At 37.6% G+C, this 20,159-nt stretch overlaps 1 protein-coding gene across 3 annotated transcripts in view; it reads left to right on the top strand.

Moving 5' to 3' along the window:
- mast3a (microtubule associated serine/threonine kinase 3a) overlaps positions 1-20,159 on the top strand; it is a 142,169-nt gene that overhangs the window by 10,343 nt on the left and 111,667 nt on the right. For 2 of the 3 annotated variants that reach the window (XM_062022220.1, XM_062022219.1), the window contains exon 1: positions 17,333-17,837. In XM_062022220.1, the coding sequence (XP_061878204.1) occupies positions 17,752-17,837 (86 nt within the window). In that variant the 5' untranslated portion in view covers positions 17,333-17,751. Of the gene's footprint in view, positions 1-10,455; positions 10,488-17,332; positions 17,838-20,159 lie in introns of those variants that run through there. The other variant, XM_062022221.1, reaches the window with a different exon arrangement.

Genomic DNA, 20,159 nt, shown 5'->3' with positions numbered 1-20,159 from the left:
GGAATTTTTTTTTTGGTCCTTTACACAATATGGAAATGAATGTAAAATTAAATTTGCTAATAGGAAGCTAACTACTTAGCTGTGTGTCCTTTGTAGGTAAAAGTGATTGCCATTTATTTTGTGTCAACAAATTATTGTCATAATGAGTTAATTCACATTATCATGGGCTTGGAAGACATGAAAAGCAACAAAACACTGGTTTATTATTAGGCTATTTATTGTTAAAGATAAGCACTTTAATATTGAACATTGAACAGTGCAACATGAACTTTGAAAAAAAATACAAAAATAAATACCCAAATGGAAAAAACTTAAATGTGAAAATGTGTCCTTCTTCCCTTAACTTGATGAAAACACCATCAAGTTGTAACTTATGGTCTTTCCCACTTAATGCTCAGACTAAACAACTGAAACGCAATACAGGGACAAAAATATTGACTAGGGGCCAGTAGGGCTGTATCCTTTCTTTTTTTGGCACTGTGCAGCAGGCATAATCAACATGAATCAAGTTTAAATACAGATGGTAATATTCCTAACAGAACCTACATCTTATATCCCCAGAATGCTGAACTTATTATTATTATTAATAAAAATAATAATAATAATAATTATTATTATTATCATTATCATTACTATTCTTATTATTATTGTTATTATTATCATTATTATCATTATTATTATTTTGTTAACCCACACAGTAATAGCAAAGTCACAATAAACTTTATATCTAAAACTCTACTGTGAGAAAAATGTGATCCGCCGTAAACACAGTGCATTTTATTTTGAAAATTAACCCGGTGTTTTATACACTGCTGCCATCTAATGTCTTGGAGTTGCAACTGCATGCAGTGTCTACTTTATAATACTTGCAAATGGGACTGTTAGAAAAAGCAGATATAAAAACTCACTGTTAGATGTTAAAATAAAAAAAAATAAAACCAATTCTCAAATCCCTTCACTGGCCTCCTGTTCCACTCAGGATTGAATTCAAAGTCTCCCTACTAACCCACCAGTGCCTCCATGGAAATGCCCCCCTCTACCTCAAAGAACTACTCACCCCCAAATCCTCCACACGACACCTCCGCTCCGGACAGGCTAACCTCCTCCAACCTCCGAGGACAAAGCTACAAACAATGGGAGACCGGGCTTTCTGCTCCGCCGCTCCCAGTCTGTGGAACGCTCTCCCTGACCACCTGAGGGCACCACAGACTGTGGATGCTTTTAAAAAAGGCTTAAAAACCCTTATTTTTAAAAAAGCCTTTTTTTTAAATATATGCATACTAGTTCTAGCTATTAGGCTGTTCTAGTTTTTATTTAATTTATTTATTATTATCTTTTTATTTTATTTTTTTAATACACTGTAGCACTTTGAGGTTGTTTACTCAATGTAAAGTGCTTTTTACAAATAAAATGTATTATTATTATTAAAAAAATATAATTCATTATTAAACCATAGAGTCACAGATATTGGGAATGTGTACCTTAAATAGGAAAGATACCCATCCAATGCACCAGTACAATTCAAAAACTTTACGAGAAAACATGTACAAAAATATTCAATCATATGTTTGTTGTTGTCAAAAGACTCAACCAAAACGAGTGGTTAGCATTTTAGCTTCACACTCAACACACCGAGGGTTTGAATCCCCCCCCCCCCCCCTTGTGTGGGGTTGGCACGTTATCCGAGTGTTTGGGTTTTCTCAAGGTACTTTACCCCCACATTCCAAAAACATACACCTTGTTTATAGGTTTGAATGCTTGGATAGGCTCCAGCTGACTCGTAACCTTATTGAAAAAAACATATACAGAAGGATGACTGCAGAGATTTAATCAAAAAGTATGAAGAAGGGAAGGATAAGGCCAATGATCCAAAGCATACCACATCAAAACATCTCATAGTGGAGGCTAATGGAACAAGCTCAGTGTGTTTATTGATCACGTGACAGAAGTAACAAGATGAATTATGGGGCGTGCACATGTAGGCCATTACTCACATTCAGACAAAACTGAGAGGATGGTGCTGGATCATGACGTCTTGCAAAATCAACTTAAGACTATTTCAAGACAAAGCGATAATCCTCTTTAATGGTCAAGCCATACATGCCGTGGTTTTTTTTTGTCCTGTCCAGCCACTCAGGCAAATGATATAGTTGATGTAGAACAGGGGTGTCAAACCCTATTTTAGCTCAGGGGCCGCATGGAGGAAAATCTGTGCACACACGGGGCCGGACTATTAAAATAATGGCATTAAAACAAAAAAATAAAGACGACTTCAGATTGTTTTCTTTGTCTTACTTTGGCCAAAAATAGAACAAACTAACAAAATATTACAATAAAAATATTTTTTAAAAATACCGGCAGCGGTAAAGTTTAGATCTGCTCAGTGGCCTTGTGGTTAGAGTGTCCGCCCTGAGATGGGTAGGTTGTCAGTTCAAACCCCGGCCGAGTCATACCAAAGACTATAAAAATGGGACCCATTACTTCCCTGCTTGGCACTCAGCATCAAGGGTTGGAATTGGGGGTTAAATCACCAAAAATGATTCCCGGGCGCTACCACTGCTGCTGCTCACTGCTCCCCTCACCTCCCAGAGGGTGATCAAGGGTGATGGGTCAAATGCAGAGAATAATTTCGCCACACCTAGTGTGTGCGTGTGACAATCATTGGTACTTTAACTTTAACTTTATCCATGAAGGAAAGAAGAAAGTGGATGAATGTTTATAACTGAATACATTAACATATGCATAAAAATGTGTTTTCTTTTGTATTCTTTCTTTTAATGAATTAGGTCACGTTTATGACAACAATTTTCCAAAACACAATATACAATGTGAGATATAACAGGATAATGCATACAGTTATCATTTGTTTTCAAAACGCTTACAAAAAAGTGGTACACCCAAAAATGTTTTGTGGGACCCCATTTTTATGACTTGATGGGGTCCCCAGGAACCCCCATTTTGAAAATTCCTAGCGCCAATACTGATGGAGTATTGGTGTGTGCAAAACAGCAGGTCATAGATCATTCATTCGCGGGCCAGATCTGGCCTGCGGGCCTTGACTTTGACACATAGGCCCTAAGGCAGGGGGCCGCACATGGAAAAATTAAAGCATGCGGGGGCCATTTTGATATTTTTCATTTTCAAACCATAACAAAATATATGAATTTTGTTTGTTTTTTACCTTTAGGGCTCCGGGGACCATAAAGGGTCTAAGACATTAAAATGTTAAAAACAAGTCAAATTATTATTTGTTTATTTATATAACGCTTACAGTAAATCTGTACAGTATATCAACTTCAGGTTGATATAAAGTTTAAAAAAACAAAAAGGTTTTATGCCTTTTCTGTCAAAGACAACTTAGTTTTTTATAATAAAACTGAAATATGCAGTATTTCCCCCACTGCCCAAAACATTCAGAAAGCAATGTTTGATGTGAAGTAATTAGAGCCTTAAAAAGATCAATAATGCAGGACACCATTGATTTTAATTCATTATTATTTTTGAGTAATCACAGTGAAAAGATAAATAAAATCCCATTAAATATATTTGGGATCCAAAAGGTGCCCCACTCAGAAAGTGATACATTTTTATTAGTTTTTTTTTTACTTTCAACACTTAAGTTACGAGCTCAACTTCAGATATATCTGTCGATTTTACGTTTGAACTATTATTTTGTTTGTTTTATGCTCTTTTGTCAAATAAAATGTTGATGTTTTTGTATGGCAACCACACAATATATGCAATATGTCCCACATAAAACATTTTAAAGTGAAATATTTGAAATAATTGGAGCCTTGCATAGGTCAATAATTCATTATAACATTGACTTTTTTTTTTTTTTTTTGAGCAATGACAAAAAAAGAGAAAAGAAAAAAAGACAAAAGAAAAAAAACAGCCTGCATGGCAGCTTTGTGTCAACATTGCAACTTTTTCTAGTTAGATTTCACCTCATTCCACTTTTTGAAATGTTTTTTTTATTTTTGCAATAGTATTTCCAGAATGTCTGGCGGGCCGGTAAACAATTAGCTGCGGGCCGCAAAAGGCCCCCGGGCCGTACTTTGGACACCCCTACCCTAAGGGAACAAGGTTAATATATGTTAGATGAAACATGATTATATGCATATGTACAGTATGTATGTATGTGTGTTTGTACAGTGAATGTGTGTGTGGATGTATGTACCTTGAGTGTGTATTTATGTACATACAGTCGTGGTCAAAAGTTTACATACACTTGTAAAGAACATGATGTCATGGCTGTCTTGAGTTTCCAATCATTTCTACAACTCTTATTTTTTTGTGATAGAGTGATTGAAACACATACTTGTTGGTCACAAAAAACATTCATGAAGTTTGCTTCTTTTATGAATTTATTATGGGTCTACTGAAAATGTGAGCAAATGTGCTGGCTCAAAAGTATACATACAGCAATGTTAATATTTTGGTTACATGTCCCTTGGCAAGTTTCACTGCAATAAGGCGCTTTTGGTAGCCATCCACAAGATTCTGCTTGAATTTTTGACCACTCCTCTTGACAAAATTGGCGCAGTTCAGCTAAATGTGTTGGTTTTCTGACATGGACTTGTTTCTTCAGCATTGTCCACACGTTTAAGTCAGGACTTTGGGAATACCATTCTAAAACCTTAATTCTAGCCTGATTTAGCCATTCCTTTACCACTTTTGACGTGTGTTTGGGGTCATTGTCCTGTTGGAACACCCAACTGCGCCCAAGACCCAACCTCCGGGCTGATGATTTTAGGTTGTCCTGAAGAATTTGGAGGTAATCCTCCTTTTTCATTGTCCCATTTAAAGCACCAGTACCATTAGCAGCAAAACAGGCCCCCTTTGGTACAATCCTAATATCATAATTAATAAAAATGTGCTTAAATGGACAACATGGAAAGACAGAGGTATTACTAAACCTCATCATATTATTAATAAAAACTCCTTTAAACCGTTCAATGATTTAGTTGATCAATATAATGTACCCAGAAATCATTTTTAAAATTGTATCTCTTTAAAACACGCTGTAAATAAATGCATATCCTCTGAAAGTATGTCTTAAAATAGCCATGAACCGGAAGATGCACTTTTTAATCAAGATACAATTAAGAAGTAAACTATTTCATGGAATAATAAATGAACACCACACTAGAAATGCAAATGATGCATGTGTTCGGAAATGGATGATGGACTTAAACATTTTAGATGAAAGAGACATATCATGGAATGATATTTGGGAAAATGGCAATAAGCCCTTTAGAAGCATTAAAGATAAACTGACTCAATTTAAGATCTTGAATAGATTGTATTTGACATTTTCTCAGCTGTTTAAAATTGGTGTAGTAGATAGCAAGTTATGTATGAAGTGTCGGGCAGCTGATGGAACTCTTGTTCATTTATTGTGGGAATGTCAGAGAATAAAAGAGTTATGGTTGAAAACAACAAAAGAAGCAATCACATTCCTTAATATAAACATCCCAATGACACTGCAAACATGTATTCTTGGGGATCTCCATCAATTTAGTAACGTGTCATCAAAGAGTAAAAATGCATTTTTTCAATATGCCATCCATCCATCCATCCATTTTCTACCGCTTGTCCCGTTCAGGGTCGCGGGGGGTGGCTGAAGCCTATCTCAGCTGCATTCTGCATTTGGATTGTTTTGTGTCATGTTTGTGTGTCCTCTCAATTGCTCTGTTTATTGCTATTCTGAATGTTGCTGGGTAGCGTTTGGTTTTGGAATTGGAATTGCATTATAATGGTATTGTTGTGTATTGTGTTGTTTTGTTGGATTGATTAAAAAAGATAAATAAATAAATAAAAAAACAGAGCATAGTACTACCACCACCATGCTCGACGGTGTCATGATCCGTGGTCTGGATCATGTTTTGTTTAATTATGTTGTTAGTTTTGGACTTCCTTAGTTGTTTTGTGCACTTCGGGGGTTTGTTTTGGTCACCATGGTTACTTATTGGTTTCACCTGCTGTTGAGGACTAATCAGAGAGCTATTTATTCACGTTGGTCGCCAAACTCTGTCTGGCTTCCTTGTTTGCGGTGAGCAACAGTCACGTTTATGTATTTCACATTTTAGACTCCTGTGCTAAGTGTTAGCCTTAGCTTCCCGTGCGTTTGGCACGCTTTTCTTTTGTTTGTTTCTGTCTTGCTGTATACTGTAGTGATGGGTTGATGAGGCGTCATGAAGCGTTTCGACACATTGCAAAACTGAATTGATACTGTGTCGATACTGTGTTACTAAATACTGACATCTGCTGGACATTAAAAATCCCTACAGGCGACCTATTGACCGACTCAACTGACACTGATTTTATGACCTAGTACAGGGGTCGGCAACCCGCGGCTCTAGAGCCGCTCTTTAGCGCCACCATAGTGGCTCTGTGGAGCTTTTTCAAAAATGTATGAAAAAATGGAAAAAGATGAGGGGAAAAAATATATTTTTTTGTTTTAATATGGTTTCTGTAGGAGGACAAACATGACACAAACCTCCCTAATTGTTATAAAGCACACTGTTTATATTAAACATGCTTCACTGATTCGAGTATTTGGGGAGCGCCGTTTTGTCCTACTAATTTTGGCGGTCCTTGAACTCACCGTAGTTTGTTTACATGTATAACTTTCTCTGACTTTCTAAGACGTGTTTTATGCCACTTCTTTTTCTGTCTCATTTTGTCCACCAGACTTTTAACGTTGTGCATTAATGCACAAAGGTGAGTTTTGTTGATGTTATTGACTTGTGTGGAGTGCTAATCAGACATATTTGGTCACTGCATGACTGCAAGCTAATCGATGCTAACATGCTATTTAGGCTAGCTATATGTACATGTTGCATCATTATGCCTCATTTGTAGCTATATTTTAGGTCATTTAGGTAACTTTAAGTCATCTTAATTCAATGTATATTTCATGACACACTATTTGTATGTAATATGGCTTTTAATTTGTTGCGGCTCCAGACAGATTTGTTTTTGTATTTTTGGTCCAATATGGCTCTTTCAACATTTTGGGTTGCCGACCCCTGACCTAGTATATACAATAATATAAACCAAGTCATTGTATTTCATTTAGGATTATTTCATATCTTCATTTAAATAAAAATATTTTTTTATCTTTTTTAGATAGAGTCAATAAATAATGTGAACATGTATCATAACATGGAAATCTAAGAGAACGTGTTGTGAATAAGGATGCTTGTGGACTGGGATTTTTTTTAAAACATTTTTATTAAAAAAAAAGGTTTTTCCAACGTATTCAATTTTAGACGATTTCTTTCATTGATTGATTGAAACTTTTATTAGTAGATTGCACAGTACAGTACATATTCCGTACAATTGACCACTAAATGGTAACACCCCAATACGTTTTTCAACTTGTTTAAGTCGGGGTCCACTTAAATTGATTTATGATACAGATATATACTATCATCATAATACAGTCATCACACAAGTTAATCATCAGAGTATATACATTGAATTATTTACATTATTTACAATCCAGGGGGTGGGATGTGGAGGGGGGGGGGTTGGGGTTAGGTTTGGTTGGTATCAACACTTCAGTCGTCTCTTCTTAGTTATTATTTCTTCGGCTGTAGAAAAGACCCGCTCACAGGGCATAGAGGAGGCGGGAGTGCGACACAGTTCGCGTATCGGTCACGTGACCAAAACAGCTCATGATCGGTCACGTGACTTTCTAAAAGCGGTACGCGCACCGACACAGGGTTTCGCTCTATGAGCTCGACGCGTGCGCCGATGCATCGGTGTTGCCGGACCCATCACTAGTATACTGTATGATTTATAATTAATAAATCATCTCCTACCTTTACGTTTTCGTCCGGAGTTGTCCGTGTTGCAATGTAGGAACGATCCTGCATAAAGATGCGACCCCCACGTGACAGACGGTAGGGATGGTGTTCCTGGGATTAAAGGCCTCACCTTTTCTCCTCCAAACATATTACTGGGTATTGTGGCCAAACAGTTCAGTTTTTGCCCGGAGGTTGGGTCTTGGGCACAGTTGGGTGTTCCAACAGGACAATGACCCCAAACACACGTCAAAAGTGGTAAAGGAATGGCTAAATCAGGCTAGAATGAAGGTTTTAGAATGGCCTTCCCAAAGTCCTGACTTAAACGTGTGGACAATGCTGAAGAAACAAGTCCATGTCAGAAATGCAACACATTTAGCTGAACTGCACCAATTTTGTCAAGAGGAGTGGTCAAAAATTCAAGCAGAAGCTTGTGGATGGCTACCAAAAGCGCCTTATTGCAGTGAAACTTGCCAAGGGACATGTAAGCAAATATTAACATTGCTGTATGTATACTTTTGACCCAGCACATTTGCTCACATTTTCAGTAGACCCATAATAAGTTCATAAAAGAAGCAAACTTCATGAATGTTTTTTGTGACCAACAAGTATGTGCTCCAATCACTCTATCACAGTGGTTCTTAACCTGGGTTCGATGGAACCCTAGGGGTTCGGTGAGTCGGCCTCAGGGGTTCGGCGGAGGTCAAGACACACCCAACTTATCGTGAAAATTAGAACTTCTCCCTATCGGCGTATTATGGATACGACAACAGCAATAGTCAGACTGATTTGCAGGTGTGTAATTTGTTGTGAGTTTATGCACTGTGTTGGTTTTGTTCTTTGAACAAGGTGATGTTCATGCACGGTTCATTTTGTGCACCAGTAAAAAAACTTGGTAACATTTTAGTATGGGGAACATATTCACCATTAATTAGTTGCTTATTAACATGCAAATTAGTAACATATTGGCTCTTAACTAGTCATTATTAAGTACTTATTAATGCCTTATTCGGCATATAACCCTAACCCTCTAACCCTGGCCCTAACCCTCTAACCCTAACCCTAACCCTAACCAAATAACTCTAAATTAAAGGCCTACTGAAACCCACTACTACCGACCACGCAGTCTGATAGTTTATATATCAATGATGAAATCTTAACATTGCAACACATGCCAATACGGCCGGGTTAACTTATAAAGTGCAATTTTAAATTTCCCGCTAAACTTCCGGTTGAAAACGTCTATGTATGATGACGTATGCGCGTGACGTCAATTGTTGAAACGGAAGTATTAGGACACCATTGAATCCAATACAAAAAAGCTCTGTTTTCATCTCAAAATTCCACAGTATTCTGGACATCTGTGTCCTTCGTCCTTCCGTCGATCGCTGGAACGCAGATAAGGGCTGGCTGGCGTAGGTGGAGCGCTAATGTTTTTATCATAGCTCTGTGAGGTCCCGTTGATAAGTTAGCTTCAATGGCGTCGTTAGCAACAGCATTGTTAAGCTTCGCCAGGCTGGAAAGCATTAACCGTGTATTTACATGTCCATGGTTTAATAGTATTGTTGATCTTCTGTCTATCCTTCCAGTCAGGGATTTATTTATTTTGTTTCTATCTGCATTTCAGCCCGATGCTATCACGTTAGCTGAGTAGCTAAAGAGCTTCGCCGATGTATTGTCGTGGAGATAAAAGTCACTTTGAATGTCCATTTCGCGTTCTCGACTCTCATTTTCAAGAGGATATAGTATCCGAGGTGGTTTAAAATACAAATCCGTGATCCACAATAGAAAAAGGAGAAAGTGTGGAATCCAATGAACCCTTGTACCTAAGTTACGGTCAGAGCGAAAAAAGATACGTCCTGCACTGCACTCTAGTCCTTCACTCTCACTTTCCTCATCCACAAATCTTTCATCCTCACTCAAATTAATGGGGTAATCGTCGCTTTCTCGGTCCGAATCTCTCTCGCTGCGTTGTAAACAATGGGAAAATGTGAGGAGTCCTTCCTCCGGTGACGTCACGCTACTTCCGGTATAGGCAAGGCTTTTTTTTTATCAGCGACCAAAAGTTGCAACCTTTATCGTCGTTGTTCTCTACTAAATCCTTTCAGCAAAAATATGGCAATATCGCGAAATGATCAAGTATGACACATAGAATGGATCTGCTATCCCCGTTTAAATTTAAAAAATTCATTTCAGTAGGCCTTTAAGTCTTTGTTACTTAGAATATGTTCCCCATACTAAAGTGTTACCAAAAACATATAACTTTGTCTTGAATTTGAAAAAAAAAACATTTAATTTTTCACTAAAGAAGGGTTCGGTGAATGCGCATATGAAACTGGTGGGGTTCGGTACCTCCAACAAGGTTAAGAACCACTGCTCTATCACAAAAAAATAAGAGTTGTGGAAATGATTGTAAACTCAAGACAGCCATGACATTATGTTCTTTACAAGTGTATGTAAACTTTTGACCACGACTGTACTTCAAAAGGTTTTAGTAAAACATTTTGAAGTACATACTTCACACACATCTTGAAGATTTTCTTTCAATTTGAGTGCACTTAATTGCAAGCTACGGATGACACACTAAACCAGCGTTTCTCTTCTGTATCCCTAATCTGTTCTCTCAATGTCTTTATTCCAGAAAGAGCTGAGTCTTCCACGTCGGGGAAATGTGTAAGTGACACCCTCTCCGTCCTCCTCCACACAGATCATGTAATCTCTCCGCTTATCTGCGGATTTCCATAGCCGCCTTTCATGGCTGTGTACGTTGCCTCTTGTTGGTCGGGTGATGTCAAAGCGGTCTCACCGCTCCGACTGGTTTTATGTCAACTTCAAGCAACGGTCGGTCGGGCACATTTTGAATACTCGTGTTAGTAGTTCATTGTTCTGACCTACACAGTTGTATTTGTGTATACTAGGGCTGTCAAGGGTAACCAGGATTTGACAAATACCCAGGCCTAAAAATGGTGGTCCAAGAGGAGCTTTGAAAGGCTGAAATCCTGGGTATCCTAGCACCATACAAATAATATCACCTTGGGCAATACAATGAACAATCCACTTTTTTGAATTACTATGCTATCAAACAATTGCACCGTCATTAAAGCATAAGTCGGAAAACTTTACTTCAACTCTGACATGGATTTGAACTCATAACCTTCTGCTTTGAAGTGTGTGTCCTTGTCACGCGTACCACCGAAAGTGTGGAGAGAACTTTCTGTTCATATTCTAATCAGTGACAGAGAACGCAGGAATACGTTTGGGTAAAATTTCTGATGAAGCGCCTTGTCATTTAGCAATTTACAAAACCCAAAACCAGTGAAGTTGGCATGTTGTGTATTTCGTAAATAAAAACAGAATACAATGATTTGCAAAAAAAGAATTTAATGGTAGCAACACATTGCAAAAAAGTTGTCACAGGGGCATGTTCACCACTGTGTTACATGGCCTTTCCTTTTAACAACACTCAGTAAACATTTGGGAACTGAGGAGACCAATTTTTTAAGCTTTTCAGGTGGAATTCTTTCCCATTCTTGCTTGATGTACAGCTTAAGTTGTTCAACAGTCCGGGGGTCTCTCGTTGTGGTATTTTAGGCTTCATAATGCGCCACACATTTTCAATGGGAGACAGGTCTGGACTGCAGGCAGGCCAGTCTAGTACCCGTATTCTTTTACTTTGAAGCCACACTGTTGTAACACGTGGTTTGGCATTGTCTTGCTGAAATAAGCAGGGGCGTCCATGATAACGTTGCTTGGATGGCAACATATGTTGCTCCAAAACCTGTATGTACTTATTAGCATTAATGGCGCCTTCACAGATGTGTAAGTTATCCATGCCTTGGCCACTAATACACCCCCATATCATCACAGATGCTAGCTTTTGAATTGTGCGCCTATAACAACCCATGGTTCTTTTCCTCTTTGTTTCGGAGGACATGACGTCCACAGTTTCCAAAAACAATTTCAAATGTGGACTCTTCAGACCACAGAACACTTTTACACTTTGCATCAGTCCATCTTTGATGAGCGAAGCCGGCGGCGTTTCTGGGTGTTGTTGATAAATGGCTTTGGCTTTGCATAATACAGTTTTAACTTGCACTTAAAGATGTACTGACAAAATGTAGTTAGTTACTGACAGTGGTTTTCTGAAGTGTTCCTGAGCCCATGTGGTGATATCCTTTACACACTGATGTCACTTTTTGATGCAGTACCACCTGAGGGATCGAAGGTCCGTAATATCAGTGATTTCTCCAGATTCTCTGAACCTTTTGATGATATTACAGACCGTGGATGGTGAAATCCCTAAATTCCTTGCAATAGCTGGTTGAGAAATATTGTTCTTAAACTGTTGGACAATTTGCCCACGCATTTGTTGACAAAGTGGTGACCCTCGCCCCATCCTTGTTTGTGAATGACTGAGCATTTCATGGAAGCTGCTTTTACACCCAATCACGGCACCCACCTGTTCCCAATTAGCCCGTTCACCTGTGGGATGTTCCAAATACGTGTTTGATGAGCATTCCTCAACTTTCTCAGTCTTTTTTGCCACTTGTGCCAGCTTTTTTGAAACATGTTGCAGGCATGAAATTCCAAATGAGCTAATATTTGCAAATAATAACAACGTTTTCCAGTTGGAACGTTAGTTGTCATGTCTTTGCAGTCTATTCAATTGAATATAGGTTGAAAAGGATTTGCAAATCATTGTATTCTGTTTTTATTTACCATTTACACAACGTGACAACTTCACTGGTTTTGGGTTTTGTAGAACTAATGGACAATGAGGAACATGCGTACTGGCGGGGCAAGGAACACGGGTTGAAGGCAGGAAAATAAAGAACAAGGTCCAAGATGTCATGTGGGCTCATGATAAGAGCATGGAGCTTATGAAAAACCTGAACCTGTTTCGGAACACTCGCACTGTTTTAAAGGGTTGTGGTTATTTTCGCCGCGTGACTCAGAGGTCATTGAAGGCAACAGGTCTGTAAACGGAGGGCAGTTTTATAGAAGTAAACAAAATGAGGGATGTGCTCAGCTGAACATTTTTGCTTTACGCCACGGACAAAAACAACTGAACGGGACCATTGGCAGTACCGTGGTTTATATAATGTAATGTGACATATTCACATGCTATTAACCGCGGGAAATGGGTTTATTATTGAGTGTTGGTGCAATTTTACCTTCTTGAATTGAGTCAATGGAACATAAAGTCTCTTGGTAACGCATGAATAAAATCTATTGTCACACACGTATTTTGTAATCCAATTCCAACTAAACTAGTTCAGTGATTCTTAACCATTGGGCTGTCGTTGGGCCGCGAGAGTACTGCAAAAAATATATATGTTTCTCAGTGTATTACAACTCTACTCAGTTGTAATACACGTTTTCACCACTTGTGGCAGTAATGACAATCTCAAACAAACAGAAGAAGTATGTGGCAAAAGTCATAGAGAAGTTTCTTATGCGCAAAAATGATGACGAAAGGGCGGAAGCTCTTTAATTTTTTTGACTGTTTAATAAAAAAGAAACATATTCATTATTAACTTAGTTTATTTATTTTAGCGCAACGTAATTGTATGCAAACGTGTATTTTGTCAGTTATTTGAGTTAGACTTAGACAAACTTTATTGATCGACAAGGGAAATTGTTCCACACAGTAGCTCAGTTACAAAGGATGGAAAGGGTAAGGATGGAAAGGATAATGCATGTATAAAGTAGACGAAAGATGTACCGTAGTTGTCAGGTTCAAACACTGATGACATCTGTTAAACAGGACAAGAAGCAAAGAATCAAACAGAGACAGAATTCCATTTGGCTCAATTTGAGGAGAAACGTCTGGTCTGTACTCTTGAGCAGTTTCCAGCACGCTCTGACGAAAAAAGGTTTACGTCTCCTCTTTTTTTTGGATATTCCCTGTTTACACAACAACAGCTGTTTCTAAAGGAATGGGGGGTATGTAAACAGCCATTGTTTTCGGTCACATTAACACAAAAGAAAAAGATGCCTCGGGCTTGGACTGGTCCTGGATCGAGCTTGGGCAGGTCTTAGACGACAATAGATAACCCCCCTCCCGTCTCCTCCCATCGTACACAATGGAATTTTCCAAGCCTTTGGCTTGGTGCAACAAAGACAGCTTTCATCTGTTCACTGGGAACTCAGAGAACGGAAAGTTTTTTGATAATTTACATACAATTTTTCTGACAATAGTAGAAATATAAAATATAATATATATGTAATATTTACATATAATGTATATAGTTAGTACATACAGTAACCTACGGGTTATGTGTTAAATAAATACTCATCTGTTTGATTAACACATGGGTTTTATATAATTTGACAAGGTTATATATACTTACTGAATATGATTACAATTAAACACTAATTTAGTGCTAATAATTGAGGGGGCCCCGTTTTAGTTCCTCGGTCTGACTGCACATTTGACATAGCTGAAGTTAGCTTAGCAGAGCTGAGAGAATATGTTTTCTTATTTTTCCCAAGCTGCTCTCTGGTGCTTTACTTTTAAAAAACACTGCTGTATGTAACCATAGTGAAAATAAATCTGTATTTTTATTTAAAAATAAATAACAATAGATTAATTCATTGAAAAATAATAAAATAAAAAATAAGACAAAGCAATTGAATAAAATACGGAAGTATACTAGCTAAGTAAAAGACTCAATAGCTTACTCTGCTAATTGTTTTTTTTTTGTTTAGTTTTGTTTTAAAACAATTCATCCTGCATGAGTCCTATTTAAGGTCATCTAGTACAGCACAGGTTTCAAACTCAAGGCCCAGGGGCCAGATCTGGCCAGCCACGTCATTTCATAGTGCCCGTGAACGCCTGGAAATAATTTGCGTCAATAAACTACATGATCTTTTCTCACTATTTGTATTCGTTCGTTCCATTTTACCAGAAAAAATATACATGTACGGCATGAAATAGCATACCTTTCAACTTTAATATTATGCAGTATTGCAACAAATATGATCATACTTTAAGAAAAAATTTTTTGTCAAAATAAAATTAAATACTTAAATATCTGCTTGATTATGATTTCGAAGCAAGTTATCAATCCAATTTACACCGTAAAAATGACAATAGATTTTACGTTAAAATGCACAGTGTTTTTTACAGCATGAATTGAAAAAACTCTGCCACTGTTTTTTCACGGTAAAATTTTTGTCCACTGAGCTGCCAGCTTTTTACCGTAAAATCACCGGTTGTCTTTTTTAAAAGTGTTTTGCTGTAAATGGAAAATTGATTCCACATTTTTTTCATGGTAAAAACCTGGCAGCTCAGTTGCCAGAATTAAAAAAAGTGATGCTGTTTTTGCATTTCCAAAAAAAAACACTGTAACCTTTACAGTAAAATTCTGGTGACTGAATTGCTGTAAAATGTACAGATTTTTTTTTTACAGTGTACGTAAAAAAAAAAAAAAAATATATATATAATAATAAAATGCGGAGGCAAATTCAGATATTATCCGCTGTAACAAGCAGCCCTCTAAGGACAGCCACAACTGCGATGTGGGCCTCAATGAAAACCAGTTTGATACCCTTGTCCCTTGGAGACAAATGTAACATTCAGGAATACTTGTAAAGCCATAAACTGACAACTACAGTATGCCCAGCCCAGATTATACTTTAGCTCCCCCGCATGTTCCTTTTGACTGTACATGTACTGTAAATTTATAATGTATTTATATTATTCACATGTGAATAATGCTGTATAATAGACTGTATTTATATTATTCACATGTGAATAATGCTGTATAATAGACTGTATTTATATTATTCATATGTGAATAATGCTGTATAATAGACTGTATTTATATTATTCACATGTGAATAATACTGTATAATAGACTGTATTTATATTATTCACATGTGAATATTGCTGTATAATAGACTGTATTTATATTATTCACATGTGAATAATGTTGTATAATAGACCGTATTTATGTTATTCACATGTGAATAATGCTGTATAATAGACTGTATTTATATTATTCACATGTGAATAATGTTGTATAATAGACTGTACTAATATTATTCACATGTGAATAATGCTGTATATTACACTGTATTTATATTATTCACATGTGAATAATGCTGTATAATAGACTGTATTTACATTATTCACATGTGAATAATGCTGTATAATAGACTATATTTATATTATTCACATGTGAATAATGCTGTATAATAGACTGTATTTATATTATTCACTTGTGAATAATGCTGTATAATAAACTGTATTTATAGTATTCACATGTGAATAATGCTGTATATTAGACTGTATTTATATTATTCACATGTGAATAAAGCTGTATAATAGACTGTATTTATATTATTCACATGTGAATAATTCTGTATAATAGACTGTATTTATATTATTCACATGTGAATAATAATGTATAATAGACTGTATTTATATTATTCACATGTGAATGCTGCTGTATAATAGACTGTATTTATGTTATTCATGTGTGAATAATGCTGTATAATAGACTGTATTTATATTATTCACATGTGAATAATAATGTATAATAGACTGTATTTATATTATTCACATGTGAATACTGCTGTATAATAGACTGTATTTATGTTATTCACATGTGAATAATGCTGTATAATAGACTGTATTTATTTTATTCACATGTGAATAATGCTGTATAATAGACTGTATTTATGTTATTCACATGTGAATAATGCTGTATAATAGACTGTATTTAAATGATAAATGATAAATGGGTTATACTTGTATAGCGCTTTTCTACCTTCAAGGTACTCAAAGCGCTTTGACAGTATTTCCACATTCACCCATTCACACACACATTCACACACTGATGGCGGGAGCTGCCATGCAAGGCGCTAACCAGCAGCCATCAGGAGCAAGGGTGAAGTGTCTTGCCCAAGGACACAACGGACGTGACTAGGATGGTAGAAGGTGGGGATTGAACCCCAGTAACCAGCAACCCTCCGATTGCTGGCCCGGCCACTCTACCAACTTCGCCACGCCGCCCCATATATATATATATATATATATATATATATATATATATATATATATATATATATATATATATATATATATATATATATATATATATATTATATTATTCACATGTGAATAATGCTGTATAATAGACTGTATTTATATTATTCACATGTAAAGAATACCTAAGTGTTTATTGTCAATTGTGAGCGAACTGTGGTGCTTAATTTCCACCGGGGATCAATAAAGTACTTTCTATTCTATTCTATTCTATTCTATTCTATTCTATGTTAAAGAATAATACTAATAAAGATATACCTAATTTATAAGAAGCAAAGCATATACATAATTAATATCATCATTATGACCCAGTTTTGTGGTTAGTTTCCGTATTTTATATGGCAGCACTTGAACGCAACACTATTTCCTCCTCCCTTCAGTCGCAATGCAACGCGCATGCGCTGGCAGCACTCGAACGCCACACCATTTCCTCCTCCGGTCAGTCGCAAAGCAACGCGCATGCGCCGGAAGCACTCGAACGCCACACCATTTCCTCCTCCCTTCAGTCGCAGAGCACTGCGCATGCGCCGTGTCGCCGCCGAGCCTGTGGCTGACTGGAAAGTTTTTATCACTCTTATTTTTTTTTTTGGGTCGCATCTTATCAGTCGACAATGTCTCGCACTGCAGAAGACAGACTTTTTTTTACGGGAACGTAACCCGTGACAGGGCGTAGCGGAGGGGACGGACATGGCCGTAGAAAACCGCTCGTTGTCGTCGAAATGGCGAGCCGTGGGGTTTGGGGTCTGTTTTTTTACCCGAGCTGAATGGACTTTTTTCCCCCTTGGAAGCTGCGGGTTAAGCTAAGCTAAGCTAAGATAACTGGCTCCGGCGAAGATACACCGAGGAGACTCTTTGACATGTAGACGGCCTTAATCGATCACCATGTCTGACCAAAACCATTACTGGACGGTGCTGCCGAGCTACAAGAGTAGTTTTGTCACCGGGGCCATGATGAAAAGATCCAGAGGGTAAAGACAACACCGCTTTGTTATTGCTTTTTAAATCATCATGTTAGCGCCTGTTATGACCGCTGCACAAACAAACAAAACATGCATTTAACTTCACCCACGAAGCTAGTTAAGTTTGTGCAACGTAACCACCCACAGCATCCAGTTTGCTGACATTGACAACAGCATCGTGTGAGCCCAGATAGCCCGCAGCGATACCGAATATCGATACGTATGCATGTTGCAATCGCCCTAGTTGTTATTCAGACAAGGGAACGTCTGCTTTTTCTGCAGACTGCATTGTCTGCACACAAAAAAACGACACAACGTACCCAGAGAACATCGATACCCCCCTGGTGGTATCATATACGTCGACGCTAATCGGATTAGTGAATGATTGGCTCATCTATAGCAGAGCATATGTACTTGAACGATTACTGTAAATGTGCCCTGTAACGATTATAGTTTGTGACAGCCCCTATCTCCCCGCATCATGTCTCAATATAGATGCGAAACATGCATCTTGCTGTGTGTATTTATATTTACAAATGATTTCCGAAAGTATTTGATTACATGGTGCACTCACCAGCCACCTCCCAAGGTTCCTCTGCACAATCTGAGCTCCCTTATGAGCACATGAATATAATTATGCTCATGCTCAGGCGAGATTGACATTCATTAATATGTTTATTATTGTCAATGTGGATGACATTTAGAGCAGATGTTGTCAAACTTTTTTCCCCAAGTACGACTTCAGACAACAATTGGCTCTCAAAGTACCACTGATAGTCACACACACACACTAGGTGTGGTGAAATTAACTTTTGCATTTGACCCATCCCCTTGTTCCACCCCCTGGGAGGTGAGGGGAGTAGTGAGCAACAGCGGTGCCCGCGCTTGAGAATCATTTTTGGTGATTTAACCCCCAATTCCAACCCTTGATGCTGAGTGCCAAGCAGGGAGGTAACGGGTCCCATTTTTATAGTCTTTGGTATGACTCGGTTTTGAACTCACGACCGCAGAGTGGACACTCTAACCACAAGGCCACTGACCAGGATAATGGCCAATTTTGAAATACAGTAGCATAGCCTGGGAACGTATTAAAAACAAGGAAGATGTTTTATTTAACAAGCATATTTAATGTTTTTGGCCATTGTAACATTGCACACAATTTGAACCGTAACACTGTGTTTGAATGTTTGATTGATTCTTTGGTGTACATAAATCAGGGGTCGGCAACCCAAAACGTTGAAAGAGCCATATTGGACCAAAAATACAAAAAACAAATCTGTCTGGAGCCGCAAAAAATGAAAAGTCTTATAATGACGGCAACATATGACGTAAGTTTCTATATTAGTCTACTATCAAAATGACTATGTGTCGCAGGCTGAAGCAAATCTTTGTTGAAACAAATTTGGACATTTAATATTTAATCTACACATTTTTACAACATTAGAAACCATTATCACAAGCTAATCAGAAGGTGAGATAACTCCTGGAAATTACTGGCTTTTAATGACCAAAGGTATAGATGTGTGTCCCCAAGTTAAAGGAAACGACAGACTGTCTTCTTCTAAAAGATTTATTGCAATCTTTGGCAAGCTAGGTAATGTTTGCTGTGGTCTGGAACAACATGGCGCACAAACAACTATCTGAAATGCAGCCAATACAACATACAGATAATGTGTCATGAGACATGCAAAACTAAATCATATACAAAGAGGATAAAAGTAAAGGATATTAAATGAGCTCAAATATACCTACAAACAAGGCATAATGATGCAATATGTACATACAGCTGGCCTAAATAGCATGTTAGCATTAATTAGCTTGCAGTCATGCACTGATTAGCACTCCAACAAGTCAATAACATCAACAAAGCGCACCTTTGTGCATTCATGCGCAGCATAAAACGTTTGGTGGACAAACTGAGACAAAGGAGTGGAACATTTTTACAAGTAAACCAACTGTTACGTCACAGTCCACACAGTGGTGAGTTCAAGAACCGCCGAAAATAGTAGGACAAAATGATGTTCACCAAATACTCTCATCAGTGAAGCATACACACAAACATATTAAACAGAGGGCTTTTGTAACAATTGGGAAGGTTTGTGTCATGTTTGTCCTAAAAAAAAACCCATAATAAAACAAAAAACTATTTTTCCCCATCTTTTTCCAATTTCAATCCTTTTTGAAAATGCTCCGAGGATCCACTATGGCGGCGTTTAAAGGCCTACTGAAAGCCACTACTACCGACCACGCAGTCTGATAGTTTATATATCAATGATGAAATCTTAACATTGCAACACATGCCAATACGGCCGGGTTAACTTATAAAGTGCA

This window comes from Entelurus aequoreus, linkage group LG16 (genome assembly GCF_033978785.1).
Source record: "Entelurus aequoreus isolate RoL-2023_Sb linkage group LG16, RoL_Eaeq_v1.1, whole genome shotgun sequence".
NCBI lineage: Eukaryota > Metazoa > Chordata > Actinopteri > Syngnathiformes > Syngnathidae > Entelurus > Entelurus aequoreus.
The sequence above is the reverse complement of the archived record's forward strand: the minus strand, read 5'-3'. Positions and strand labels throughout refer to the sequence as shown.